Source organism: Pipistrellus kuhlii, unplaced genomic scaffold (assembly GCF_014108245.1).
Source record: "Pipistrellus kuhlii isolate mPipKuh1 unplaced genomic scaffold, mPipKuh1.p scaffold_m20_p_1, whole genome shotgun sequence".
NCBI classification, from domain to species: Eukaryota; Metazoa; Chordata; class Mammalia; order Chiroptera; family Vespertilionidae; genus Pipistrellus; species Pipistrellus kuhlii.
Window position 1 is genome coordinate 171,831,312 of NW_023425404.1, and position 15,872 is coordinate 171,847,183.

Below are 15,872 nucleotides of genomic sequence, written 5' to 3' on the forward strand. Positions count from 1 at the left end.
TGTAAGGAAAGCTGGTCTTATGGGATTATTGACTTTCAAATGTGATTAATAAAACTCATTGTCAAACTGCTAAGCAACATCCCCTAATTTACTTCATTACCATCGAATTTTATAGAATTTAGACATAGGTCTCCTTGGGGTCTGTCCATCAATATTTATATTGGGTAATGTTCTTCTCTGAGAAAGAGACACTGTGGACCTATGCCCAATGGAGTCTGTTCTTTTAAGTGATTTTCAAAGAGTGGCCACAAACGTGTGATTATCTACTCTCTTTTACCCTGGATGGCTTCTTGGGTTTGGAGGAACAGCTACAACCTCAGCAGGGTGTGAATTTTATTGTCACTATAAGATTAAACTTGTATTATTGATCTCATTAGCTCCCCACTGACATGTGGTAGTCTTGGCAGGTGACATTTTAAGCTCTACTGGAGAGTTATGCTCTGAGACTGATGGAGAGCAACCCAAGGGCCTCATTAAGTTGCTGCAGAACAATGAGAACTCCTCGAGTGTTACCTGTCCACTTGTCTCTCTTCATTCCCTTGGACAAGTGAGGCTCTGAGCACCTGGAGTGGTGTCATTCTTTAGACCCCTCTGGCTCTAGCATAGGCCTGGCCTCTTACTCCACACCAAATACAAATTTGTAGAATAAGTGAGTTATTAAATAAACTCAAATTGGGAGACTTGAAGAAGTTCCATGAATCTATCAGCTAATCAATCAACACCTGCTTATGTGCAGTCTTTGGCTCAACCCAGCAGTCTAACTTCCAGTGTTGGAGGGGGATGCAGGCCATCTGCTGGCTGGGAAACTCTTGGTCTTAGCAGGCATCAGGGCCTCAGACAATTCTGTCATTTTCTGTGCGATGGCAAAAAGGCTTATGGATTTCAGGGTGTGGGGGCGTGAGAATACTTACAAAGGGAAATGCTGGCAGCATTTTCTTCCCATAGGGAGGAATTTCCTCCAGAGGGAAAGGCGTTGTTTCCAAGGGGAACACTTTCAGATCACAGGCCTATTCTAAAACTAAGATGCACACCATCAGCTCCCTAGACGGACCTGCTCTCAGTCTGGGTGATTATGGTGCGAAGACCGGAAGAGGGAGATAATGCCATTTGGTTTGAGACAGTTCTTTCAGATCTAAGTAACCATTTCTCTCCAACCTCTGGTTCTCGTGCATTGTTTTTGCAGGCGTTTTGATGTGGGAAATTTTCACAGAAGGGAGAATGCCTTTTGAAAATAAGTCAAATTTGCAAGTTGTGGAAGCCATTTCTAAAGGCTTCAGGCTGTACCGCCCTCGCCTGGCACCGATGTCCGTCTATGAAGTCATGTACCGCTGCTGGCATGAGGTGAGTGTCCCCCACTTTCCCGTGAAGGTGGGCAGTCCCAGCATCGGAGAGCAGACCCGTGGATCACATACCACAACGCAGGGCCCCCTCATGGCAGGAAAAGGTGTCTGTTCCTTGGTAGTGACCCCTGAGAGCCAGAAGCACTATTTCTCTCTGAAACTCCCACTGCAAAGTCATCAATCTATTTTGTTTTTAACAATGGCCTTTCGTCTGAGGAATTCTTATCTTTCTGAGATTGGTTCCTGCAGGAACTTGCTAATAAAGCCTCGGAGATGAGCTGGTTAACACCTTTTAGGAACTGGTGGGTGGGAACTAAGGGTAGAATCAGGTTTGTTGAACTTCCACATTGACAGAGAAGGATGGTGTTTTTACTGACTTCGCTCTACTAATTTGTCTTGCTTTTCTAAGGCTAAACGTTGTGGGTTTCATCTCTCTTGGGGTACTCAGGACTCTTGGTAGAGAGATTAAACCATAACAGAATGAAGGCAGAAAGGGTGCCAGGAACTTCTCCTCAGGAAATGATCTTTAGGGAGCCTGATTTCTCTCTTTCTTAAAATGATAAGCTTAGAAATAGAGCCAGAGGACTTTATGGCTCACCACTGTCTTTTCAGGGCATTGAGTCAACACACCTCTCTTACCATATCTGCCTCCCCAGTGATGTTGTTCGCTCCCCTCTTTCCAACTGACAGTTCCACCCCAGAAAAACCACAGCTGGGTGAGGCATTTCCTCCTGGCTGAAAAAAGAAACCTCTTGATTTCCAGTCCACAAACACTGGAAAATTCAATATTTCGAGAGTGATGTGGTTGTTCATATCCAGCAAAGTATTAATTTTGAAAGATACCTGGTGTATGAAAATATTTTACATATGACTAACTGCTCTGCAAGGGATCTTGTAGGCTTTTAGTAGCAAACAGCTGTCTTAAGAGCAACTTTGCATTAACATTGCAAATAGCTCAGGAATTATATATTGTACTAGGAGCCCAGCCTGCGATTTGAAATAGAGTGGCGCCACCCACCCTCGAATCGCCTGTCTAGCCCTGCCTCCCTCTCTGGGCCCCCCAGCAGCCACTGCTGATCAAGCCCTCCCCAAGGCAGGCCTGCAGAAGCCTCTGCCGCCCTGCCCCCGACATTGTTCCCGCAACCTCCTTGCATCTGGTTGACCTATCAGGTTATACAGTGTCCCAGTTAATTAGCATATTTATCTATTTTATATAGATATATAGATATAGATATAGATAAGATGTAGATGTAGATATAGAGATATTGATATATAGATATAGATACATAGATATAGATGTATACATATACATACAATAACATACCTATTGAAATTTTATATTTTGTGTGGAGGAGACAAAGAAGGGGTAAGTGACATCAGTCTCAAATAGCTGTTGGAACATGATTAAAGCAGTGTTCTGGTTATGTTGATGTACTTGTTTGCAAAGTTGATTTCGCCTACAACTTTTTAATGTCATCTAAAAGCCCTGAGGGCTTAGGCGCCTCTAGGTCCAACATGATCATAACAGCCTTGATACACACGTTTCATAGTCTCTAGTGACTGTGGAACTTCAGCCCCTACCAAACTTCACAATGCATTCTTGGAATTTCAAGGAGGATTCTCACATGAGCTCACATCTTCTTTTGCTTATTTATTGTTCAAAAGCTACTCAGGGTGTCTGTCTTCCCATTAACCCTGCCGCCTGTGGCCTTGGTGAGAACGTGGGCTGCCATGAGTAGCTGTGTGTGGGCAGTGCTGGCCAACAGAACCTTCTGTGATGATGGAAATGCGCTATGTCTGTTCTATCCAATATGGTAGCCATGCCTGGCCATGGAGACTTGCAGGGTGGCTGGTGTGACTGGAAACTGAGTTTTAAAATGGACTTAAGTGAATTAGTTGAAATTTAAATAGCCACATGTGGCTTGTGTTTGCAGCTCTAGCCATTTTATCTTTGCAATGCTCTCTGCTCTTACATTTTCACATCATAGCTCACTCCACAGCCAATCATACCCCGGGTGACAGCCAAGGTGTCTTTCTCTCCCATTTGTGGAGAACCAGCCTGGATCCAGGTCTGGGCCGGCAAGTTCCAGAACTGGTGTCTGAGTGAGTCTGAAGCTGAGCTGACCACCTCTGCTTCCCTTTTCCAGAAACCTAAAGGCCGCCCTACGTTTGCTGAGCTGCTGCGGGTTCTCTCTGAGATTGCAGAGACTTGGTGACTTGAGTGGAACGCCAACCCAGAAGATCATGTTGTAAAGTTGTCTGAAAAGGAAATGCCGTGTGGGTCACTGATGGTGAATAACTTCTTTCAGAGCTGCTGCCTCTTGGAGACATTATCAAGATCACAGGCATCCCAAACTTTTTATAACATTTAAGAATATCCTGACAACAGATTTCCTACGTGTTTGAGAGGGACTTCTAAACGCTTCATTCTTCATGTCCTATTTATGAAGATGAGGAAAATGCTCTATCGCATTTATAAGAATAGCCCTGAGGACCCCTGAGGGAACCTGGAAACATGATTCTTTAAGGGTGAAAGAAATTTATTTCCTGAAGAGGATTGACGTTCTTTACTTCAATCAGCAATGCACAGGAGATGAAAATAAACTTTGCCAACGCATGGACTAAAGGAGCTTCCCCTGCAGAATCTCATGCTTTTGATCTACACAGGTCGTTATAGACACTTACCTTCATTGTACAAACCACATGTCTGTGAGCAGTCTGGAACTGTCCTGCAGAGTCTTCCCTATGTTATTTAACAAGTTGTTTTTGCACATATCTGATACTTTTGGAGACAGTTTCTTATATTCCAGTTTTAAACACTGTTGTAGGAGATAACCCACATTCTTCTTAGTACAGGTCCTGGTAACATTTCCCTTCCCAGTAATACCCATTGTGGGGACTCTAGCCAGAGTACACGGGGTGTTAAAGGCCCATTTGCCATATGCATTCGAAAAGGCGATGACTCAGCAGTATCACTATACGTACTTGTGCAGGCCCACCCTTATATAAGCTACTTATGTTACTGTAGCACCGATGTCACTAGTTGGCATGAGGCCTCTTTTGTTTGAGTGATTATGGAAGGTGCCACTGACCAGGCAGTTGTCTGCTTTGTTCGCAATAAAGCATGACCCACTTCCCTATGGCTGCTCATGTCCTTTTCCAATTCCTGGCATCCAAAGAAATCAAGTCCATAGCAGAGGAACTTGGACACAGCATCCATTGTCAGGGGCAATTCAGAGCCTGAATTTTAATTCCAAGATTTCACACTTTGTCTTTGTGACATCGAACAACGTAAGAAGTCTTATTTTGGTCATAAAAAGTACCTCCTGCACCTTACCAGAAGATGACTTGGTTTTTCCACAAGAACAAGAGGGAGGCAAAAGTAAGACAACCAATTGTTACATCAGGCTCCTTGGTTTCTGAAGCCCAGGGTTTTGAATTCATGATTAAGCAACCAGCAGTCATGAGATAAAATCTTAATTTCTCATGCACTGTTTGTAGGAACGATTGGAAATTGATCTTTATCATTCTGAGGGCTTCAGAGGTTCCATGTGAAGAAGGTTATGATAGAAAGCACACATATAATTACAATGGGGTCTAACAAAAGGAGCCCATTATTTTTATGCTATTCTGCCCTGCACCATGGTTCTGAAGGAACTTGTTTTAAATTCTCTGTAAGTCCTAACTTGCTGGCTGTCAGTAGTTGGTGATTTTTAAATCATGTTTGCCCAATGATATCTTTGAATGTCAATAGTATCCAATAAATGTGCATTGAAATAATCAGGCACAAGAAGAATCTTGATAACTCAAGTGGTGGCCTCAGATATGTTTGTCTGAAACACTGTGCCACTTCTGAGCTTATCACCTGCTTTTCCTCATGGCTTCTGCTACGGGGAGGGAAGACTGAGGGATCCTACTTCTGAGACTATAGTTCAAGTAAAATCATGTGAAAATCTAGCTCAAGAGACCATGAGACCATGAAGCAGCAAAAGCAGAGAGAGGGAAAGTTAATGCTATAACAGGGAATAAAGTAGGTACCAATATATGCAGTAAGGTGTCTTTCTCAGGTTTTACTAAGCTTAGAGGTCCTCACTCTCCCCTCAAAAGAAAACAACAACATACCAAACACTGAAATGCTGGGAGTGCCTATAGGGCATCTGCCATCACTGTCAATGCAGTGCAGGGAGACAGAGCAGAGTGGTGGTACAGGTAAGTTATCCTGGAGGTCACCGGGTGGCAGCTGGGACTTCTAAGAGCATCTATGGCCACGGTAGGCACATTCTATTCCTTCTGTTTTAACATTTTAGAAAAGTTTGAAACACCAAATTAGGAACAGGAATCATGAAGGTAACTGAGACTCAGATAATGTGTGGATTTGGAATGTCTATGGACAGAGAGTCAGCATTCCCTGTCTAACAAAAGAAAAACTTCCTTAAGAAGTAGTCAGACAACTCCCTTTGGGAGGGAGTTGTTTTGCGACCGATCTTTGTATTCGTTACTGACATGAGCTCTTTGTGAGTGGCTTGACTAGTTAAGGATGAGATAGTTCAATAGCTAAACAGTTCGGCATAAGAAATGGACCGGAAGTTTAGAGGTTGGTTGTAGGTGACAGCCCTAAAGAGGAGAAGATAGGAAGTCAAAGGAGAGAGGGAAGCTCAGAAAAACAGAGTGAACTTGGAGGCCAATCAGAAGAAATGATCAGTGTAAATAGCCTTTTGGTAAGAAGAGCCAAAAAAATGTTTTTTGTTGAGTAAACTTTGAATTGAAGTACAATACATGGTCCCACCACTGCGCTGGTGACATGTTTGAGTGGCAATCAAACTCACAAGACACCATAGTATTTAATCCAGCACTAAGTTTACTTAGCTGTTTAGAAAGATTAGGGACAGGAAAAAGAGTATGCACAACCCTCAGTTCCAATGGAGGCCTACCAGTTCTACATGTGCATAGATGCTTGGGTCCCTCCTCATCTGCCAGGAGAGTGTATGCTTGCTGGCAATGAGGCCATGAAGTGTGGTACTCATCTTGATGCAAAGAAGCTTATTCCTTGGTTTTCTTTCTTTTATTGATCTTTTACAGAGAGAAAGGGAGAGAGATAGAGTCAGAAACATCGATGAGAGAGAAACATCAATCAGCTGCCTCCTGCACACCCCCTACTATAAATGTGCCTGCAACCAAGGTACATGCCCTTGACCAGAATCGAACCTGGGACCTTTCAGTCCACAGGCTGACGCTCTATCCACTGAGCCAAACCAGTTTCGGCTCTTCCTTGGTTTTCTATCTGTCATGCAGGCCTGCAGTTCACAGGCCTTTCAACCCATGTGCTGTCTCACAGATCACAGTTTCACAGTGTACAAAACTCATGTCTGGCCCTGGTACCCAACAGTCCAGATTTACCTTATCTTGGGACATACCCGATGGACTGGTTGTACTCTCAGGCAGGTAGGTCTAGATCTGCAAGAAAAACAGTAACAGGACTGCTGTTGAGCCTGCTCCCACACATAAAGTACACAAATCATGTATATAGTTTAATTTTCACAAAGTGAGTACATCTGTGAAACTAGCACTAGATCAAAAAATGGCACATTCCAGAATTTCAGGCTCCATTCTCATTCCCTGTTCAAGTCATTACTTCAATGGCAATCAATATCCTGATTTACAACACAAACTTTCTGTAAATAGAATCCTATGGCATTGTAGTCTTTGTGCCTGGCTTCTTTGTTTGTTTGATTCATCTATTATGTGTGTATATATATATATATATATATATATATATATATATATATATATATATTTGTATTTCATTCATTTTCATCTCTATATAGTCTTCCATTATACAATTATACTGCAGATTATTTATCTACTCTATTCTTGATGGATATTTGGGCTGTTTCCAACTTTGGCTATAGATCAGTGCTGCTATGAACATTCTTCTACATGTCTTTTGGTGAAAATATGTATGTATTCCAGTTAGGTATATCTAGGAGTGGAATTGCAGGGCCAACAATTATGTGTATTTTCAGCTTTTGTAAATAGTGCTAAACAGTGTTCCTAAGTGTATATAATCAGATTCATAACCCGCAGCAGTGTATGAGTGTTCCAGCTGCTTCACATCCTCAACAACACGTGGAATTGTCTTGGACATAACAATGGCTTCAGGGCTTTCATTGGCAAGAGTGTCTCATATTCCATTTTAAGTTGCTTGTTTGAGCTGTGCTACAATATAATATTTACCCACTTACTCCCTGATCTTTGTTGTCAACATAACGGTATGCTATATGCTAGCAGTTGCCAACCTTTCAGACCTATAGACCACAATCTAAAATAAATAATATTTGAGAAGATTGAAGAAATGTAGGATGATAAAAAAAAAAAAGAAATATTAGAGATGTACTTCAGAGCAGAGAAGGGAGGGTTTGACAGAAATAAGAACTTGGATACAGAGAAATTATGAAAGATGTGGATGTACCATCATACGTAGGATGAACACACACACACACACACACACACACACACACAGAGCCATTTGTATTTTTAATTTATTTTTAAAAATATTTTTTATTTATTTCAGAGAGGAAGGGAGAAGGAGAGATAGAAACATCAACGATGAGAGAGAATCATTGATTTGCTGTCTCCTGCAAGGGATTGAGCCCACAACACAGACATGGGTTTGGTGACTTTTATGGTAAGCTGCCTAGGAAAGCTCAAAGGGCAGGTGATGAATCTGCTTGGATTGGAGTGGCATGCTCTGTTTACTGCTGTCACCTGTTCCTATGCACTCATTTATCTCTTGCTACTCTCCGATTTGCCCATGCTAGCCCTTGCAAATCTCAGACACCTTCTGATCTCAGACCTGTGCACCTGTTGTACTGTACACCGTGAGTCCTTTTCCTGAATAGCTATAACGTTTGCTTCCTTATTACCCCCAGGTTGTTGCTCAAATGTTACTCTCTGTGTGAGAGATTTCTCTAATAACACTATTTAAAATCATATCCTCACCATGAATATGCCTTGTCTACCTTTTCTGTAGAGTTCTACTCTCAATACGATATAACAAATTATATAGGACTGTTTATTTATTTGGTCTGTTGTCTGTCCCATTTCTCTTGCAACTGTAAACTTGTGTGAGGTCAGGTATTTCTGTCTCTTTTGCTCGCTGCTGCATCCACTTGGACCCCTGTCTCAAGGGTACCTTCAACCCATATAACACCACTTACCACTGTCCCTCTTTTCAAGACCACTGGGCTAGAGGGTGTTAGCTTTTTACTTCCTCTTCCTGGCGTGGTCTTCCCACACTAGAATGATCTGAGACCTTTAGGGAAGTACAGTTGCTCAGGTCCCACCGTTTCACTCACCTTTCCATTCTGACTTAACTGCTCTGAGGGGGACACAGGCATTGGTGGTTATAAAACAAATTACTCCAAGTGATTCTCACCCAGAGTTGAGAATCACTGTTCTAGGTTCTCAAACTTCACTGCTTATTAGTATAATTTAGGGAGCTTTTCAAAATCCTGATGCCCGGGCTGTACTCTAGACCACTTAAATCACAATATCTATGGCAATCATTTTCAGGTTCCTTTTAAATATGAGAACCACGCCAGTTCTCCTCAAACTATGATATACACACAGCTGCCTGGGGACGTGGTTAAAACGCAGGTTCTGATTCAGTAGGTCCACAGAGGGACCTCATATTCTGCATTTCTAACAAGCTCCCAGATGATGTCAAAGGTGAGGATCCATGGGCCACACCTTTCCTCCCAGTGGGCATTTACATCCGTTCCCTGCCCTCAATGCTAACAGGATTCAGAGAGGGGAACTCTGGCTTATGGGTAGGTGTAGAGGGCCCCTTGGGAATGCACATGGATGACCTTTAAATTAATGTCAGCTGAGTCCGAGGTGACTGGCATGGCCGTCCCCCGGAAACAGCCTCCCAAAATGTAGGAGACTGTTATCAGTACTGATTTCTTATCTTTATCCTTGTGCTTGGAATGAGGACTGAATAGGACCTTGACTTACTCAGGTCTTGATATGCTAAATCCCAGGAATGAGGGAATGAATAGGACCTGGGCACCCCCAAAACTCCTTTGACCTTAAACCCCCTCTGGAAATCAATAAATGCGCTGTGTGGTCTGTGGTGGGTGTTGACTGTCCCACCATCAGAGTGACAGCCCCCACCCGGACCCCAGCTTTTGGATCTATTTCTGCCTCTTGTCTCTTTCTTTATTTCTTAATCCCCAGCTCCTCCACTCAGGAACCTGTCCTTCTCCCTTTCCGTGCGGGACGCGGAAAAAGGAGAAGCACCCACCGCAGGTAGGTGAAGGTATTTCAAAGACATGATATCCATTACATAAGACCGCAGACAGCTTTCTAGTAGTTGCTATGGGCTTATCTTGCAAAAGTCAGCTACCACCCTCCTTCTTCCTGGTCTGAAGGTTAAAATACTCAATTTTCTATGCTCTCTTGCCAACAAGCACACCCACACCAGCAAGCTCCACAGAGTGAAATGCAACCAGAAGCACCTGAGGAGAATTTGCCCAACCAAAAGCCAAGTCTCACCAGAAGGAAAACTCTTTTGACTCTTCCTGCTTGGAACATGGCTTGGAGACCTGGAGTTGGCGTGCCGACCTGTGACTCAGAGAGAAAACAGGCGTGAAGAGAAAGGCCCACAGAAAGTGTTGCCAGATACAATATAGGACACACAATTAAAGATACATTTCAGATAAATAACAATATTTTAGTGTGTTGTGGTCACCTCTCCTGTTGGGGTCACCCTCAGAAATGGATGGAAACCCCCCCCCCCCCAATCCTATGTTTGGCTTCAGTGTTGAGACTGTTGACATCATACATACCAAGAGGATAGGAGAGATTTGTGACTCACATCTTGAGTTTCTGAGGACATCAGCAAAGGCTCCCAGCAGATCTGAAAATAGCTGGAGAGAGCAGGTGGGAGACTGCTAGGGGTTTTGTGGTGGTGGTGGTGGGGGGGGTGAGGGGCAGGGGCTGGGTGGGGCTTGCTTGGTTTGAACTTCCAGCTGGTACCAAAGGAAGAAGCACCCAGCCTATCTGATGAGCTTGCTCCAATGGGGGGCTGAAGGAAAAGGGAATGTGATGGGGCTTGAAAGCTATCAGCAAACATTAAAAAAATGGAGTCAGATTCTTTATTACAGTAGGTATGTTCCAAATGTTGCGTGGGACACACTTAGGCTAAATTTATTTGTTCATCTGAAATTCAAGTTTAATGGGGTGTCTTGTGTTTTTATTGTTGCTGTTAAACCTGACAATCCTATTTACAGAGCAGAAAAAGGAAAGAGCTTGGCTCCCACCTGGGATTGTTCAGCCACTATACCAACCCTAAATCACCTGCTTCCAGACTTCTTGTTCTTTGAGGCAAGTGAGCCCTTATTTCTTTCTTTCTTTTCTTCATTAAAAATAAATAAATAAATATATATATATATATATATATATATATATATATATATATATATATATATATTGTATATATATATATAATTGATTTTTTTACAAAGAGGAAGAGAGAGGGATATAGAGTTAGAAACATCGATGAGAGAGAATCATCGATCAGCTGCCTCTTGCACATCGCCCACTGGGGATGTGCCCACAACCAAGGTATGTGCCCTTGACTGGAATCAAACCTGAGACCTTTCAGTTCGCAGGCCGACGCTCTACCCACTGAGCCAAACCAATTTTGGTGAGCCCCTATTTCTTTAAGCCACTATTAGTCAAATGCTCACCTGCCTGAGGACAAGCCCCTTCCTAAAGGATACATCTCTGCTGATTCTTCCACTGGCAGCTTTTGCACTTGACACTTTTACTCGGGTTCAGGTTATGTATCGTATTTCCAAGGTTGCTGAAATCTTCCCAATAAATGGAAAACAACCACAGAATGTGTGCATATTATATTTTAGCAATTTTTTAAAAAAAATGACTTTGAAATTGGGATGTGACTTATAACAGGTAGGGTCTTTGGTTAGATCTGTGTTTCTCAACCCTGGCTGTGTATTAAAATCATCTGGGGAGCTTTGTAACAAAGAGCTTCAGATGTTGTACTTAATTGGTCCGGGGTGGGGCCCAAACATGGTAATTTCAAAAAGCCTCTTCGGTGAAACCATGTGCAGCTGGAGCCAACCATCATCACACTAGAATAGATACACTATTCCAGTGGTCGGCAAACTCATTAGTCAACAGAGTCAGATATTCACAGTACAATGATTGAAATTTCTTTTGAGGGCCACATTTTTTAAACTTAAACTTCTTCTAATGCCACGTTTTCAAAATAGACTCTCCCAGGTCGTGGTATTTTGTGGAGGAGCCACACTCAAGGGGCCAAAGAGTCACATGTGGCTCATGAGCCGCGGTTTGCTGACCACTGCACTACTCGAGGTACATATACACTCTGGGCCCAGGCTTCTTGTGAAGTTTATGGAAAGGTGGAACAAAGGGAGAAAATGACCCACCCATGCCTGATGACTAACAGCTGTCCCTTGTTAACCTACAATATGCTTGACCAGCCGGCCTGCCATTTCCCTGAAGGAGATACAGGGCCTTCTCACAAAGAGCCGGAAACCTGGTGGCAGGGAGCTCACATCTCCTCACCGGGTTTTGGTGCTAGCCGACAGGCCTCTAGAGAAGATATGAAAGATGCCGGGGAAACTGGTAGGATTTCCTCTGTGTATCTCATGGGGTGGGGTGGTAGGTGGGGAGCACTCTCCATGCCTCGGTGTGTTGCTCTGTGGCATCTATCAGCGGGTTGGCTGGGGGAAATGAAAGTTGATGAGTGGGCTTGTGACTTTGAAGTCGCCTCACTTTCTTGTCTGCTTGGCATCAAAACTGAAAGTGTTTCTGCTTAGCGACATGTTTTAGATCTCACCCTTTATGTCTCATTCATGATTCGAAAGTCACTGCCCTTCAAAGACCCTGGACACGCAGAGGAGTCTGGTGGAGGTGGTTCAGGGTCCCTGCGTTGGACGGTAAATTATGCTGAGGTTGTTCAAGTAGGTCCCATGCTCCAATGGAGGGTACTTGCTTCATCCAGCCCCAGCTCCTCCACCGCTGTGCAGCTAAACAAATAATACAGCCTTGATCTTGCTTGACCAGTTCCTCCACACTTTTATTTTCCCTCTTGCTGCGGGCTAATCTTCAATCAGCAGGCACCTCCCGTCACAAGTCACAAGTGGAATGGCTGCCTGTAACCTGAATTGCATCGAGTTGCTTAAGTCCTTTGGATTCTAAACCAGTTTGGTTCGCATAGAAAGCCACCACGGTGCCTCCAGAGTGGGTCTTCCTTTGGCCCACGTTAAGTCAATCAGGCAGCTTCCCTTTGCTGAGTAATGCAGGTCTCAATTCTTGTTGAAAAGACCGACTGACCACATTACTCAGGTTTACATCCTGTAATCCTGAAAATAGACTCAAAACAGGTAGGCAGCTTCCCTCTTTTTCTTCTGTGCATGCAAGATTGTTCAGAAGGAATTTGGTTCAGTAAATAAAACCCAATTCTATCTATAAGAACTTATTTTTTGTCTGTTTCCTCTAAGGCGTGTACATTATGACCCAGCCTCTCAGTTCCATGAGTCAATGAGAAGAGAGATCCCTTTTATTCAAATACTAGAAGCCCAGTGCACAAAATTTGTGCACTCGGGGGGAGGGGGCTCCCTCATCCTGGCCTGTGCCCTCTCACAGTCTGGGAGCTCATGGGGAATGTCCAACTGATGGCTTAGGTCCACTACCCTAAGTTGGACATCCTTAGCTTCTCCCACCACCGCAGCTGTGCTTACCAACCATGAGCCTGGCTTCTGGCTGAGCGGCACTCCCCTGGTGGGAGTGCACTGACCATGAGGGGGCAGCTCCTACATTCAGTATCTGCCCCCTGGTGTTCAGTGAACATCAAAGCAAGTGGTTGAGCGGCCTTAGTGTGTCATTAGCAGATTACACTTTGATTGGCTGATGGGATGACCAGACCCTTGGCATATTAGGCTTTTATTATATAGCATATCTTACTTAAAACTCTTTTAGAAATATGCTGAAATGTTAACAGTGGCAAAACAAAGGCAAACACTAACTGAGAGATGGAGACCTGAGCCGAAGGGCTGTTTTGCTCCTTCCTGGTTGATGAAGCAATCTGTTCAATGGGCCGGAGGTTACAGGATATCTTTGAGTTTATTTTCTGGATGTTTGTTGGGCACAATTAACTCGAGGAGGAGTCACATATCATTACCCAGTCACATATCATTATTCTAGGGGAGAGCTGATTGTTTAGTTTTCTCAGTGGAAACTAAACAATCAGGACTCTGTATTTGGTTTCCACGGTCAGTGAGTTCCTATAGAAGGCATTTACAAAGCTTTTGGGCCAAGTTTGGGTTGCATGCTGTGGTCAGGAGTTACTGGCTGGATCATAGAAGGCAGATCATAGAAGGTAGGAGGGGATTGTAGGAACATGGTACTCAGAGCATGGCTTCTTTATCTCCACTACTAACCTTGCTCGTCTGCTTCTTCTCCCTGCTCCCCCAGTCACGTCGTGGCTGGGCTATACAGGATAGGGTGGAGAGGAGGTCCACGTGGTCTTAGGAGCACACTAGTGCAGAAAACTGGTGTGAGATCTGTCTCCCGAGGGTTGGACGAGCTCCTGAGACCAGTAGAGCTAGGCCTGCAAAGATTCCTACCCCCCTCTGCCCACCAGCCACAGGGATGGTCTACATATAAAAACTAAAATACTGCCCTAGCCTGTTTGGCTCAGTGAATAGAGTACCGGCCTGTGGACCACAGTGTTCTGAGTTCATTTTGGGTCAAGGGCACATACTTTGGTTGTAAGCTCTTTCTCGGTCTGGGCCTGGTTGGGCTCGAGCAGGAGGCAAACAATTGATGTGCTTCTCTCACATGGATCTTTCTGTCTTTCCCTCTCTCTAAAAACCAATGGAAAAATGTCCTTGGTGAGTATTAAAAAAAATAAAAATAAAAACTAAAATGCCTTCTAACTCAAAGTTTTTCGCCTACAATAATGGTGTTTCTAGAGATTCAGTTTTCCCTTAAGAAGAAAAGGCTTCATGATTTGTAACTGAAGTGGAAAAAAGGTAGCTCAGATAGTCAACTCTTTAAAAAAAACTCTGTGTGTGTGTGTGTGCGCGCGCGTGCATACATGTGCAGGCGACAACCCATCCAAGCTTTCAGTTGGGAAGAATATGTTGCTCTTTGTTATACAATTTAAGACTCTTTGTAATTTAAGTTCACCTGTGGCTTCCTGTACACTGCAGCCAGAGTGCTGAAATATTTGTCTATGCAAACAACTTGCTTGCGATAATCAGTTTGTTCTAGCTCTGCTGGGATAGATGTGCCATTTCCAAGCCCTTCTTAGACAGGGCTGTGTTCCATGGATTGAGTAGTCTGGGGTGTTGGGACACTTGGATTTTGGTTCTCATTCTGGCCTTGGGTAACTATGTGATTTAGGGAATTGTATCTACAACAATAAAAGCCCAAGCGACCATCGCAACCAAGTGGATGACCGAACAGGCTGCGTGGGGTGACCAGGCTGGTAGGGCAAGTGGTGAGGGGCAACCAAATGACTGAGCAGCAGGCTGTGAACAGCGCCTAGGCCGGCAGGGGGTTAGGGAGGGGTGACCACATGACCCAACAACAGTCTGCATGGGGTGACCAGGCTGGCAGGGAGTATGTGTGTGTGCCCCCCCTTGGTGCATGAATGTTGTGTACTGGGCCTCTAGTATTATTTATAAAATGGCAGGAAAAAGGGGGCATGGGACACAGGTAAGAACCAAGCCTTTTCTACCCTACGCAACTGAGGAAGTTGTTCTCAAACACTAGTTCTAATCAAATCAGGGAGAATTGATCAAGTCATGGTCATGTGGTCTCTACATGAAGTGAAGTTTTAGTTACACAGGGGCTAGAGGCCATTTGTGTAAGGTTTGTAAATGTAAACTTTGATATAATGCAATACTACCAAATATTTTTATAATGCTTTCTTCGCCTTCTTATAAATCTCTGGACGGAGAGATTTCATTATACTGACTGCTTAGAGCTTCTATCTTATTCAATGAAATTACTGGAAGATATTTATCTCCTACTTTTTGTTCCAATGATAAGTCAGTTATATGGAAGATCGTTTGTGGAGAGTCATTTCTAAAAAACAGGCTTGAATTTCAAGGAAAATGCCAAAACAAAATTAACCTAAGTGCAGATTTTTTTTTTTAAACCTTGAAACTTTCTTTTGTAACCAAAAACTAAATGGGGATAATTTTGCCATTACATAAACTTAACCTTAATAAACTAAAAACTGAACTGCAACAAGCATAATTAAACCACATTATTTTATTGAAAATGAAAAATATACAGAAATATAAATTTAAAACTTGTAAACTTTTTAAAATAAACAGTATTTATAAACATTTGAAAAATAGAAAACGTCATCACCACAGATCTGAGAACATTTTCCATATATTCATATAAATTACTTTCCACAAAGTTTGGTTGGAATGTGAAGGTTGCAGTTAGTTCAGTTTTATTAAA

At 43.2% G+C, this 15,872-nt stretch overlaps 1 protein-coding gene across 1 annotated transcript in view; it reads left to right on the forward strand.

The window, feature by feature from the left end:
- Nucleotides 1–4,831, forward strand: part of LOC118707136 (tyrosine-protein kinase TXK) — a 57,497-nt gene extending 52,666 nt beyond the window's left edge. Inside the window, exons 14-15 of the mRNA XM_036417056.2 lie at nt 1,184–1,341; nt 3,488–4,831. Coding sequence (XP_036272949.1) covers nt 1,184–1,341; nt 3,488–3,556 — 227 coding nt within the window. The 3' untranslated portion in view covers nt 3,557–4,831. The remainder of the gene's footprint in view (nt 1–1,183; nt 1,342–3,487) is intronic.
- The last annotated feature ends 11,041 nt before the right edge of the window (nt 4,832–15,872 follow it).